General features: G+C 33.6%; 1 protein-coding gene across 1 annotated transcript; it reads left to right on the top strand.

Moving 5' to 3' along the window:
- The first annotated feature begins 485 nt into the window (after window positions 1-485).
- LOC101260312 (uncharacterized) lies at window positions 486-10,675 on the top strand. Its single transcript, XM_004251927.5, has 10 exons — window positions 486-862; window positions 4,077-4,251; window positions 4,409-4,567; window positions 7,455-7,548; window positions 8,376-8,446; window positions 9,451-9,502; window positions 9,761-9,809; window positions 9,909-10,049; window positions 10,274-10,393; window positions 10,476-10,675. Exons 1-10 carry the CDS (start codon window positions 660-662, stop codon window positions 10,609-10,611), a joined length of 1,200 nt encoding a protein of 399 aa, XP_004251975.1. The 5' UTR covers window positions 486-659; the 3' UTR covers window positions 10,612-10,675.
- The last annotated feature ends 4,071 nt before the right edge of the window (window positions 10,676-14,746 follow it).

The raw sequence follows: 14,746 nt of genomic DNA, 5'->3' as shown, positions 1-14,746 counted from the left end.
GACACTATTGCTTATGACAACTAAAAATGATCGAAAAGTGTGAGCATACATGATTTGTCTTTTTCATAATGAAAAGAAGTTGTAGATTAATTATTTTTACTTTTTTCTTAACCAATTAAGTTAATAGATTTTTGGGTAAATCTAATATTGAAGTGATCAAAATACTGATTATGTCTTGTATTTGAGTTTCATTCTACATTATTAGAAGCGGAAGTCTCCAACAAATGTCGCTTCTAGCATATTCAATTAAGAAGAAACATATTAAAACTAATATTATTTTTAATTAAAATTACATGAAAAATGAATGGAAAAAATGGTCAAATTAAAAGATTTTGCAGAATTCTTAACACAATTACGAAAAAGTTCACAATAAAATTCTTGGCATACCTAAAGTTCACAATAAATAGCAAAGAACGACTTATTTTTTATGAGATATATTGGTTAGTTTTTTTAATAAATTCAAGTAAGAATGATGAAAATTATTTACTTTAAAATGTTTTACGGTAAAAATGATGTAATTTGAGTTTTTAGATATTTTGGCAAAAAAAAAACTCCAATATTGGTTTGCTTTCTTTTTGGGGTTAAACAGTCAAGGGCGGGAAGCTAACTTGTCTAAACAGCCGGCGAGGAAGAAAGGGAGAGAGCAAACGGAGAAGAGAATGAAGTTTGCTGTAAAGGCATGGAGCAACGGCGGCAAAGCTCGATCTGGGGTTCTTCAGCTAGGAAGCTGTCCACACAATATTGAGACACCTGCTCTTCTCCTCACAACTCGTAAAGGCTTGCCCGTTTACATCCCTCCTGATCATCTCCCTTCTCTCCCTTCCCCGGATTCTAACCTACTCCACTTCAGTCCTCTTCACTTGTAAGTTTTCCTTGCTTATCTCTATGTTTCTACTTTTTCTCTTGTTACTATTTTGATACTTGTCAAAATCCATTGGGTTGCACACAAGGTGTTTGGTACTTTGTACATGCTGTATTTTTGCTATTATTAAGGCAAAGCTATATAATATACTGGTTCTCTTTCCACGGGAAAACCCAGAATTTGAAGATTCCGGTTATCAATTAATGAAAAATGTAGTAGTGGATTGGTGACTAATGGGTTGAACAATATTGAAAATATTATAAGACCAAATAATGGTCAAGAGGGTTCGTTTGTTCTAATAAATTATCAAGAGTTTGAATTTCTTATGTAGCAATTTTAATTTTATAAATAAGTACCCTTTAAATTCAAAGCTTATAATATAAACAATAAAATCGGGTTCTATCTGGGATCGAACCATGTTTGCGTGGACGGGTTTGTTGGCTTGTACCACTAGTACAAGTGTCCTTCAATGCTTTCCGTGGGGTACTGTTACTTATATATAGTTTCTGCCAATTAGATAGATATACATATATATACATCATTTTTTTCGAATTAACGGATGTGTGCACTCCTCTATACATGTGGGTCCGCCTATGAACCTTTCTCTTATTTCTTCAAGAGAAATATTCAAAAAAGTATTACATCTCCAATGTTATTCGTAGTCGGTCTCAAATGCGGTTAGTATTCAGTTATAATAATAATTTCTAAGTACCTAAGCCCAAGGAAATGATTTAGCCCGCTGAACATCAGTTGCATGGATTCGGATTATCTGCATGATTTCATATGCCTTTTAGGGGCTTTGATTCAATGAATCCACTCATGTATATGAAGGTTTCACTAAATACAAACCTTATAAAATATAGTGTCCTGTGTTGAAGATTGTCATAAATGAGTCAAACGGTCTATTCTAATAAAGAAGTTTGGTCTTTTAACCATATAACCTCTTTTGCGATACAATGTAAAATAGTAAATAAACTTCCTAAGATCCTTCAGAAGCTGTATGAACTCCATTCCGTTGATTGAATCTTTACATACTAGCAAATCATCATCATGCTTGTAATATTCATTTGCTAGAAAATTTGCTCATAGAATCAGTAAAACCTAGCTCCAGGAGATTTTCAATTCGTACAAGGCTTTGTTTAGTCTGCATACCTTTCCATGACTTTGTTTAGTACCTTAACGAGGAGGAATCTCCATGTACACCTCTTTTTCCAAGTTTCCATGAATAAAGGCGTTCTTCACATCAAACTGTTGTACCCACTTAAGATTAGCTGCATCTGACAAAAGAATTCAAATAGTGTTTATTTTTGCAACAAGAGAAAATGTCTCTCGATAATCCACTCCATAAGTCTGAGTAGTGTTTATTTTTGCAACAAGAGAAAATGTTTCTCGATAAACCATCCTTAGCGACCAATCTTGCTTTGAATCATTTCTGACCAACCAACTTCTTGTCTGGTGTTGGTGTGAGGAAGTTCCCAAGTTTCATTCTTTGATAAGACCTTTATTTCTTCAATCACAGCTTGGTTCCATTTAGAATCTGCAAAAGCTTTCCTCCAATTATGGGGAATAGAGATAGAAGAAATAGACAAATCATAGGCTCCATAGAAGGGAGACAGTTTTTTCTTTTTTTTTTTTTGAGAATAAGGTAACTTCGTATTCAAAAAAAAAAAAAAATCTATCATCCAAAAAATGATGAATTGGAAATTTTCATACCACATAGTGGTGACCACAATCTTATTTGGGTGCTTTTACAAGTTCCCTATAAAATCTAAATGTCTAAATCTACTTTATCCCCTAGGACCCCTACCAATTATTGTTTACACCAAAAAAATAGAAGGCTAATACACTTCATATTAATCTTCTGTAATTCCCTGATCTTTTGAACACCTATCATTTCTTTCTCTCCACAATCCACCATATACAAGCTGGTATAGTCTTGCGCCAATCTTCTTCCCTCGCTCTTTTGCCATCTCTGGACAACTATTCATTAACTCCAAGGTTGTCTTGGGCATCACCCAGCTAACTCCTAATATGCATAGGAAACTATTCCATTGGCTTGTGCAGTATTGCAGTGGAGAAACAAATGACTATTGACTTTTGCTTCCTCCTCATACATAAAATATCTAGAACATATCTGCCATCAAAATATTGAGCCTTCTGCGCTTTATTCAACAATGTCTCGCTAATCAACAGTCCCTCTGTATCTTGTCCAGTATTCTCATCTTATTAGTAGCCAAAACATCATCTGCTTCCTCAATTTCATCATCCATCAGAATATCTTTAGTAATTCTATCTTTCATCCTCTTAGTACTTCGATGTTGAGATTCTCTTTCATTCTATGAAAGTTCTTGTGTATCAGGATTCTTTTTAGCCTTATCATTCTTAGTTGTCAGACAAGAAACAAACACACAATGAAGGATATCCAACAATTTAAAACAAGCAATTTTAAATCGATTTAAGCATAAAGAAGAGGAGTTGCAGAATCTTGCTTGCTTTATAGCTCGAGGAAAAACAGAACCTATTTGCCTTACTATAGTCTTCCAAGTTCCATCTGTCACTATGTTTCTGGATTAGTCTGTCAAATTGCCGCTAGATCTGTCAGAGCTTATTTCTTGAGAAAAGAAGCAATGGAGTACAGTTCCTTGCTTGATCAGTGCAATCTGGAAGACCCAGATCTGTACAATTCAGAGTTGAAGCTGAAATATTATCCCAATTAAGCTCTGATTTACCAAATATCATCCAGCAATGAAATCAATAGGTGAATTGCAAGAGATTTTGGAATTAGGTTTTGGACATTGAGTGAAGAAATGGCTGGTGGAGCTCTTAATGTGAGTTTGAACTTGGCTGTAATATCACAAAGTCAGTTATTCTGCTTAAAGTTGGCTGTTAGAATCGTTGTTTGGATGATTAAATGCTAAGGAGTAGGAAATCCTAAACCCCTATTTCTAGAGAGGGAGTCTCTGCTCAGCCCTTCATGTATCTAACTGAAAACTTGGATTTCTTTCTATTAAAATCACTTCTGGCTGTAGTTCGAATGCCTGCTTTTCTCTTTATGGGGCACAACATCATTATTTGGTAAAGTTGACATTCTTCTTCTTCCTGTTCTTGTCTGTTATACAACACATACGTTTTCCTCTTATAATAGTAGCTAGCGTTTAACCCTTTAGATGAGGTGATTCACACAATTCAGCTTTGTGTAATTTCCTTTTTCTAGCTTGGAAGGCATTTCCCTGAAAGCAATCTCAAACATTGGAGGGCTGCACCCATTGCTAGGGTTACATGATCATATAATGGTAGCTGTGCCAAGGGATTCTATTATATCTATTCCAGATCATGATAGTACTAACAGGATCGGAGCTTCCTTTGAAACTCCTTGTGGTCGTATGTTGGTAATTTGTTTATTCTTTTCTTTCTTATTTATGTTTATAATTATAATTGGACCACCTTCTTGTTTTAGTGCAACCACCCAGTTAAGATCCATTTTCTTGTATTTTTTTCCCATCAAGTTTATTTGTTCATGAAAATTTTCTTTGCCTTGCTTGGCAGATTAAGCCTGCAGATTACATGGAAATGATTTCATCAATGCGGCCAAATTTGTGGGCCACTTTAGCTGATGAAGTTCCTGCTTGGGTTTCTGAAAAGAGGAACAAAGCCTCAGTTGAACGTACGTTGAAATGGCTTGACGAATGCATCACTTCAAACTCGGTAGGCATGTCATACTGGTTATTTATCTATCCTCAGCTTTGTTAGCAAAGTTTATGTAAATATGCTTAATTACAAGCCTGAGTTTGATGTCATATGCAATGTGAAAAGCATGCAGAGATGCCTATATAGGCTTGTCTGTGGAACTTTTATTGCTGGTTGAACACCATTTCATGGCAAGAAGCAATAACTCAATAGTTCCTTTTCTGTAAACTACCTAACGAGGAGATACATTTATTACAACATTCCCATAATCTGGACACAGGACAGCACAATGTACTCATAATTGTATAGATGTTTTTTTTTTTAAAAAAAGGGAACTAATTTGATTTGTCGTTCAAAGTCGTTGACCTTTCCGTTCATTCTAATGAGATCACACAGGCAGTTCTTCTTTTTCTTTTTTACTTCTTTTTTTACCTGTTGTTCTATATATCATCTTTGCTGACTTTTGTCACACTTAATTGGTTGGTCGTTGTAGTGGAGATATTTATGACCTAGATAATAACATGCCATATTAAAACTAAAAGTGTGAGTTGGATGAAATGTTCAATCCGTAATATGAGTGGCATATAAATAACTTGGGAAGCTGATTCACTTGAAGTTGTTTCTAGTGTGTGTGTATCTCAAGTTCTTTAATTTATTTTCATTGGTCAAATCATAAGTTTGAAGAAATGACTCTTGATTTACTCCTCTCAGTCATGAAGAAAATACCATTAGGGCAATCTTGTAATCTATCTTTTTGGATATTTTCTATGATTGAGTTTTGAGTAAATGAAATATCATCAATTGCATGCTATGTTTTCATCTGAAAACTAGTGCGTGTAGGTCTCTTAAGTTCTTAGCTTTGTTTTCATTGATCAAATCATAATTTCAAAGAAATGACTCTTGACTCACATTTTTAAATCATTGAAGAAACAAGTATTTATCAATTCATAATTTTAGAGAAATAAATCTTGGCTTACTCCTCTAAAACATTGAGAAAATTCATATTAGTTTAATTTTGCATTTTGTCTTTTTGGATACCTCTAGGTTTTCAACCATACAGGAGGTACTTCCTTTTCCCTGAGTTGATTTTCGATAGATATATGCCTATATCTTGTATCATTGTAATCTTGTTATTGATTTTTGCTTTTTTGCCTTTCCAGCCTTTTGTTTAATTGAACTTTATAAGTTCATTTTATCCAATTGAGTAAATAGTCACGAAAACTGTTTCTGAGATATATTTTGTTTCTTTGCTATTGTTTGTTTTCTTGGAAGAGATGTCCTGATTATATTTGTTATGCCTTAGGAGCAGATCAAATTTGAGAATCTTCCTTAAAATTGGGAAGAGCATTGGTTATTTGATTAACACAATGTATCTGTTTATAGGTACCAAATACAATACACCTACAACATTTCAAAATAGTTTTTCAGAATAGTATCACTGATATAATTGATGGGTTAATTTTGGTGAAAAAATATGGTCGCCTTGATATCATTAAAAAGTTTTCTGGAATAGTAGCTGGAGAATAGCCAAATGCTGGCTTGAATGACTTTAAACAGTGTCATGCATTCTGATTCCTGAACAATGATAATGGTTATATCAACATTTAGAACCTAGCATATGCACTATTGACACCTTTCTTCAAGTTTTAACATGCCAAGACTATTTAAAATATTCAAGTTATCTTTTCTAACATCCTGACCTCGAAAATTGACTTTCCCCCTATCTATTACATGATTTGCTTTCCAATGCAACTCAAGATCCAAGTACCTCACCAATTAAACTCAGAGAAATCAGTACATACACTCAAATAAATTCAAATGTAATTTAAGGACTTACATATAAAAAGAATTTACTCTCTCACACAAAGAAAATCATGTGCCTCCTGAGGTCGTACCATAGGCTTGCCCATAGTGTAAGACTTGACTAGCCAAATCTAGGATCAAGTTGGACTTCATAGGTTGTAATGTAGTCAAAGGGATGGGTAGAATATATTTAGGGAAATAGTGACTCAACCCTCCTAAGCTTCCCTTCTTCCCATGCCTTGTAATTCCATATTGGAGTTAATACTGTAAGGGGTAGGGCTGTAGGGCACTAATCTATTGGATTTAATTAGTAATCAGCACATTTGATTTGTGTAGAGTTGAATATAAGGTACAAAAATTTGGATTTTCAAAATTCGAAGTCCAATTCATAATCCAAACCAAATATCTAAAAAGTTTGGATTTTGGTTTGAATTCTGGGTTAATCCAAACTATGCCCTCCCCTACTACACCTTTAGTAAAAATTTTCAATGAAGTGAATGGCACTGCTTGTAGCAGGGTATCTGCCTTGCTGGTCATTACTCATTACGTATTGCACTTTTCTTGCAATATGTTTTAGGAGGGTAGTTCGTCTGTTGCCTTGGTCACCAACAACATACCCAGCGAAATTGTACAAGTTGGTTTAGGGGAGGGTAGAGTGTATGCAGACCATACCCCTACCTTGTGGAGGCTGGGAGGCTGTTTTCTGAGGACCCTCGGCTCGAGTATAACATATCAAAGTAGGTATGAGAAAAGGAAAACGACAATGAAGAAAACAAAGTAACTGACAAGGAAACAGTAACAACCACAAAATAGTGTGATAGCCCACAAAAAACAGCAGATTAGTGTGATGTCTTCGTCATGTGTGTGTGTGTATATATATATATATATATATATATATATATATATATATATATATATTAATTGAATGTAGTCAATGCCATCTTGCTAACGAGGTGCATTCAGTCTTCCTGTTTGTTCCTTCTATTTGTTTTTCTATTTCTTTTTTTTTTTTGAAAAAACAATTAATTCCTGGTGTTATTAACCCTACCAAGTATATTGCTACATAATCTCATCAAAAAGTGTTATAACTGCTGAAGCGTAGACAGAAGGAGCAGTGCTTGGATCCATTGTTGGAGGCTCTAGGGTGGAGCAGCGGCAAAGTTGTGCTCAAGAAGTTGCTAGGAGGAATGTAGAAGGTTTGTTTACTCTCTTCAAAGTCATATACTTCCTTGCCACTATTTTGGTGATTGCAACTGATTCCAATCTGATGAGTAACAGCAAAGTCTAGTCCAAAAACCCTTAGAGAATGTGATATTTGTAAGTGAAATACTCCTAACTAATAAATAAATCAATTAGAATTTCTATTATCATAAGTATCAGGCTTTTTGTGTGACATGACTAAACTGATCTTCAACGGTGTTGGAGAAAAGTTCTTTTTGTTTCATAAGTATCTTTATATCTCAAAATATCTTGCCCCGACTGATGAACTTCCTTTAACTTAAGTTCCTGTCATGGAAAAGACTTTTATAAATCAAAGCATCTACCAGAGAGGGGATCTTGGTCCATTTTCATCTGCCATCTTTTGCTAGTGATTCTGTTGTTGTTAGTTTTAAACAAAGGAACTAGGGAAATAACAGAGAGAAAAATACTGAAAAGATATTGCAATGTGGTCAAAGGAAATTGTTTTATTAATAACTCAGAGACATACATCTATAGCTGCAGTTCCTAACTAAAAAATAGAAATTATGCTAATGACTTATCTGCAACATCAAATCACAAAAAGGAAACTAATTCCGAAATTCACTTAACATAAAAATAATTTAAAATCCTAAATCATATAGATTTACTGCAAATCTTTTAGAGATACTTCAGTTAGTTATTTTATTTTTGCAATATCTAAAATATATTTTCAACCGATGTGCTGAAGTTTACTTTAGTTAAATATCAAATTTCTCATAGCTATGCATTTGTTTGTTTGGTCTCTTGAAAATATCCTATTAATTTTAGAATGAGTTCAATGCAGGTTTTTGGATTGGGGGATTTGGATTAGGGGAGAGCATGGAAGAGCGTAACCCCCTCCTTAATGCTGTTATGGTATGATTCTCTCATGATATTTCTGCTTTGTTCTTTCTCTTTTAGCAGGAAATAGTTTTGCTTCTACAGAAGTCTTGAAATGAATATGGAAAGGCAAGACAGGCCCACCACTGTTGTTGCACTTACATAATGAGCATAAAGACAAGAATCATAGATATCTTGATAACCAATTTTCTTTAGCTCTATTCCCCTTATACCTATCAAGAGATCTGTTGTTTCCAACTTCGAAACTTCATAGATAACGGACCCTCCCTTCTTCCTTTCTCCACTTAAATACTAGTATTCACCTGCAGAATTCATATTCATCATGTGTTTCTACGGCCTACCACATATTTCGTGCTCTATTACTTTTTGCTATTGAACCAAACCCTTGGGGCTATTCCCCCATATACTTTTAGGAGCTCTTTTGAATACTTAGCACCTTATGTAATGTAAAATGTAAAGTGAACTCAGTTTGACTTGAACACCACATGAGGATTATATTTTTATCAGGTTTTTAGTGTATTTGAAGGTTCATATCAATAGTTTCACCTATGTCATTTCTCGTGAAATGGATATGTATAGCCAAAGTGAAGAGTCCATAACATGGATTTTTTTAAATATAAGTTGGGGACCGTCTATGGTCCTGTATTGTTGGAGTAGTTTGGTGCTGGTGCTTCAAGTGCCAATTTGCAGTACATGTGAAATAGTTGTAGGTGGTTGTGTTGTGAAATTTCCTTTATGATCTGTCCTTCGGGTCCATAAGTTGCTAATCATCTTCATTCAGTCTCTTCACCTTAAGGTCATTATTCGTGCTAACTTTTTATTTTCATTTTTATTACAGCCTTAAAGTTGACAATAAATATTAGTTTCGAACAAATGGGCTTCTCCAAGTTATGTTTATGTGTGTGTGTGTATGGTGGTGGGGGTTCCTTAATGTCTTTGGTAGACTGTAAAATTTTGTACTTATTTGCATACAGTAGAAAACTCAAGCTTATAGTAGCTTATGATGTTACTGATTGCAGGATAGTTTACCTGAAGAAAAGCCACGTCTCATAAGTGGCCTTGGACTACCAGGCAAGATGCTTCTGTCACTCATTCAATGTTGCACTTGTAGAACATATTTGCATATAAATGCATGTCAACATAGTGATTGATATTGTGTTAGAAAAAGAGGAGCTTGTTTGCTTTAGCTACTTAGCTAGTATAATGAAACAACTTTAGTATCCACCAGATTCAACCCACTTGCTTTCTCACTGTGAAAACTGTTGTATATTTGAATTTAATAACTGTGTTCTTCTTCTGGCTGAGTGGATTTACTTGTTTTCTCTACAGAAGAGGTCTTGCAAGGTGTTGCTGCAGGTGTTGATTTATTTGATTCCACGTAAGTGCTAGTTCAGCTGCTCAGGATATTGGTGTCTCCTTTCCACTATATCTGAATCTCTTATAGCTTCTATTGTGACTTTGGAATTATTTTTTCCAGTTACATCTACGATCTCACACTAGGAGGCTTTGCTCTCACCTTTCCACTTGAAAGCATAGAGAAGCAAGTTACTAAATATCAACCAAATAGTAATTCAGGATGTGATGGCACAAAGATAAATTTGAAAGCAACATTGTATAGGTAAGTCATGTTCATCCTTCAGACTTCTTGTGATACTCACAATCACTGAAACTTGTAACATGCTAGCATACCTACAATTGCACTCGCTGTTCTTATAGAAAGTGATTGTATGTAATGTTGCGATGTCCCTCAATAAACTTACTTTGGGGCCTTTCTGGCAAAATACTTGGATGAAGTTCACTGATAGTGCAATTTGTGTCCTCCCTCTCCATCTATTCTCACAGGAAGGATACATCTCCTATCGTCGATGATTGCAAGTGTTATACATGCCAAAATCATACAAAAGCTTACATCAATCACCTTCTCAATGTACATGAAATGCTGGCACATATTCTGCTGGAAATGTATGAAGCTCTCTGACTTGTTCTCTGGCTCTGTTGTCATGTCTTCATGATACCTAATGTTAGCTTGTCTTTCATTTCCCAGGCATAACACACATCATTTTCTGGGATTCTTCCGCTCTATCAGAGAGGCGATTCACCAAGGAAATTTCCAGCAATTTCGACAGAAATTCATAGGAAATAGGCATGAACATCTCTTTTCTGCTGCTTTAAGCGTCTAACTTGATATTTCTGTGCAAGAGGTTATATTTAAATCACAGCTTTAAGAGTTTTTTTTTTCCATTATCTTTTCATATGCCCCGATTGCTTAGCTTTTACTTAGCTATTTTACTGCATGAAAGGTAATCTTACATTTTTAAATGATGATCATATCATCATATCTAGGGGTACATGACTGGGTTGGTTTCAAGTATCAAATCATCATTTCTGTCGGATTTTTGAATTTATAAATCAAATCAAACCAATAAAATTCAGGTTTTTCAACTTCGGGTTTTTCGGTAAAGTATTCATACAGATATATAATTTATTTGTACTTCAAATATTTCTTTTGTCCTACCATAATGCAACTATCTAAGTTGTTTTTACAAAAATAACACAATGTGAAATGATTAATGACACTAAAATATCTAACAAAAAAATAATAATGAAATCGTGTAAAACAAATATTGCAAATTAACAAGTCATAATAAAATTGATCATAATTTAAAAGTACTAAATCATGCTAAAATAAGTTTAGAAAGTATTACTTACATGACTAAATATTAAACGAAAGTAAAATTAGGTTATTTATTTTAATTGTGTAAAACTAAAAAATAAATATTCAATATTATGGTCATTCTTAGTGTTGAATTGATTTTCTCCTTTTGCATTACTATTAATTTGATTTTGATTTAAGCTTTATTATAATTACCAACATGTATGAACTATAAAATTTATACGATCATTAAGAATTCTAATTTTCAAACAAAAAATAAATATATTAAAAGATAAAAACTATGAAAAAATATAAGAAATATTTAAAAGTATACTATCAAAGTAAATATTTTTATGTATATAATAAAAATTTTGAAATTATATATATAATGTCGGGTTGGTTTGATCTCGGGTTGTTTCTTTTTAGTTGAATCAAAACCAACCCAAATATAGTCGGGTTATTTTTTTCAACATCAAACCAAGTCAAACCAAATCACTAGTCGGATATTTTTTTGATTTGACTCGATTTGTGATTTGGTTCGATTTTGTACACCCCTACTTTTTAGTTCCAATACAAACTCAGAATCTGAACCAGAAAGAAGTAGAATAGAAGCAAGATCAATTTGGTGAACTCGCTTTAAAGAATTTACTCTGAGAAAAAATGTGGAAGGGAAAGCACAGCCTAATCAATCTATATCTGCATCTTCTCATGTAAGGTATTGAGAAGCTTTTGAGAGAATTAAGGAAGCTACGTGGAGGTATCAATGTGCGGTTGATATCTTCATATGTATAAATGAAACAATGCAGCATAGAGAGTGAGCCTGAGATGCGCAGAATCAGAGGTGGTGGGTTGAGAAGGCATTTGATTTCCTATTTGTTTTTTTCTCCTTTTGACAGTGGCAGAAACTTAAAAATTAGTGTCCGTAGGGTAATTAAGCAAAAAAAAAGACATGCTTAGCCCACTTATCCATCGTCCTAATTTTGCTATGTTCTCTAGACTTTCAATAGAATTTTCGGTTATCTCTTGGAACAAAATAACTGCTCCCTCCGTTTAAAAAAGAATAACCTAGTTTGACTTGGAACGGAATTTAAGAAAAGAAAGAAATTTTTTTAATCTTATGGTTTTAAATTTAAGTTATGTCTAATATACCAAAATCCCCTTTAATTTTATGGTCTTAAACATGCCACGTGTAAAGTTAAAGTTCAAGTGTTGCCAAAAAAGGAAAGGGATCATTGTTTTTGAAACAAATTAAAAAGGAAATAGAGTCATTCTTTTTTAAACGGAGGAAGTATTATAGATGGACGGCATATATTAGATACTACCTTAATTGCAAAGTGGATTGTAGAATTGAATAAGTGGACTACAAAGTGAATAAGCAGGATTTTGCCTAAAGGCATATGCCCATGATGATTGGGCTAGAGAAATTAATGCATAATCACTAATAAATACATGGCAATATATTATCAAAGAGCTATTAAAATGACTACTTGGTGATTTCATGGCCAACTAGCAGATATCCCTCTCCATGTCCGTATTCGACATACTTTCACTAGCAGGACTCAATATCTGACCAGGACATTCCACCACCCATCTCCACAAAAAGTTGACAGATGTTTGAATCATCAACTTCTTGCTGGTTACCGTTGGTCTATGGCCCACATGCATGCATATAGTGTCTCAAATGACAAACACTTAAATCTGGAGTCTACAGGAACACCATTATGTTCATACTATAGGAATATTGGGCAACAAGATAGAGCTGGAGTTCCAAAGTTGGGACTAACCTGATGCGCAATATCAGGCCGATAATCAGAAGGGTTTCGGTCATTCTTCTTCAGAAAGTTGGAGTGTTCATCAGAATTCAAAAGTTCGTAGGTCTGCATCGATAAGAGAAAGAGATCATTACACACAATAACTTCAATTTCTTTTATACATGGTGAAGGGAAGGATAAGCATTATATGCAATGCTTAAGATAATAATAAGATGAGCTAGTGGGATGTTGGATAATAAAGCTACAAGCTTCTTCTAAAGTAGACATTCTCAAAACCATACAGAGTAGAGGAACAGAAATGACATTTGCAAAGATAAAGACAAACCTTTCCAAATTTAGCAATTTTAAGAGATGCTCTTTCAATGATGAGATGCTCTTTCAATGATGAAAATAACATCAGGCTTATTGGTTTGATTAGTTGCAACAACAAGAATGTCAGATAGTAATCTACAACTCTTTCAGCTACCTCGGTGTCTGCCTCAGAGTGTTCTATCTTCACTCTTTTTGTTGATTCCTCCTCTTCCATAGGTACCTCAATTTCTTCTTCTTTATCATAATTCTCTCCTTTCCTTTTTCTCTTCTCCCCTTTTACTTTGTACACGCACCATTCTCGTCACACGTAAAAGTAGCTCAGTATTTCAGAGACATAAAAAGATTACCAGTTATACATCTAATACAAAATCAGCAATACATATGTTATTGCATTAAGCACCACTATCAATTATGAAAAGAAAAAACAGAGCCACAAGAAATTCCAGTTCAATAGTTGTTTTGTTACCCACTTCGTATCAATTTGTTTGTCTTGCTTTTCTTGCTAACTTGTTTCATAAAAAAAATATATTCTCTTTTTTTCAGAAACTCTTTAGTTTCAAAATTTATAACTTTCCGGCGACAATATTGAAGGATATTTTGGTATATTTATTATCTTTAATTTAAGACACACAAGATACAAAAGTTCGAATTTCTTAAACTCCATATGAAGTTAAAACCACATAAGAAAAGAAAAGGTTTTGCTACAGTCATTATAGCGAATTTCCAGACTAACAGAATTACTATTTGTTGATGCGGGCTTAAGTAAAAAAAAATTAACTAGTATTTTTTCATTTATAAATTACAATTTTTTGTGCATAATAATTAGTTGTATACAATTTTACTAGTTGTAATATATTCAAAATTCAAAACAAACTAGCAGGCTTACTAGATGATTGAAGTGAGAAAGCACACTTGGATTCCATCTGGTCTATATTTTGACCATTTCCATTTAGTCTATATGTGGCAGTGGAACCCTATTGGCGTTCGATGTGGCAACCACATGACATTTAACAACTTGCGTTAATAAAAAGGGCACTTTTGACCCAATAGTTTGATGGGAAGGGTAGTTTTGAGCCAAAATATAGTTTACTATAAACATGATCTTTCAAATAGTTTAAGGGTATTTTTTTTACCCTTTTCCGTATGTACATTTATATGCAATTAGTGATATATGTATATACATACATATATGTACAAATATAACAATGCTTCTATTTATATATTATACAATAAATAAGATTTTAAATATTTGTATAAGTACAACATAATTGCCGCATCAGTAGTACATGCACGTTGCAACAAAAGTGTCACTATAAGGTCCTCTTAGGTGACTTCCATCTACAACAACTATAGGTCTACAATAATTAAATATTTTATGAAAGGAAACAATGCCATAAATAAATACAAAAAGTCATTTTCATCTACAATTTTGATTTTATCCTCTCTTTTTTTAACATTTCTTTAATTATAGTATTTTTTAATGAAAAATCTTGATTTTGTTGTGATGGACAACTACGTAACAATATAAATTAAACATGATGGAAGATGGGATCCTTCAAGTTTGTATTTATTATTGTA

This window comes from Solanum lycopersicum, chromosome 12 (genome assembly GCF_036512215.1).
Source record: "Solanum lycopersicum chromosome 12, SLM_r2.1".
NCBI lineage: Eukaryota > Viridiplantae > Streptophyta > Magnoliopsida > Solanales > Solanaceae > Solanum > Solanum lycopersicum.
The sequence above is the reverse complement of the archived record's forward strand: the minus strand, read 5'-3'. Positions and strand labels throughout refer to the sequence as shown.

What these genes read in the sequence shown, in the direction of transcription:
- LOC101260312 (XM_004251927.5), top strand. Translation starts at nt 660, where the DNA reads ATGAAGTTTGCTGTAAAGGCATGGAGCAACGGCGGCAAAGCTCGATCT. An exon ending in TGCTAGGAGGAATGTAGAAG is followed by an intron (nt 7,549 to 8,375) that starts GTTTGTTTACTC and finishes AGTTCAATGCAG; the next exon opens with GTTTTTGGATTGGGGGATTT. An exon ending in CCCTCCTTAATGCTGTTATG is followed by an intron (nt 8,447 to 9,450) that starts GTATGATTCTCT and finishes TACTGATTGCAG; the next exon opens with GATAGTTTACCTGAAGAAAA.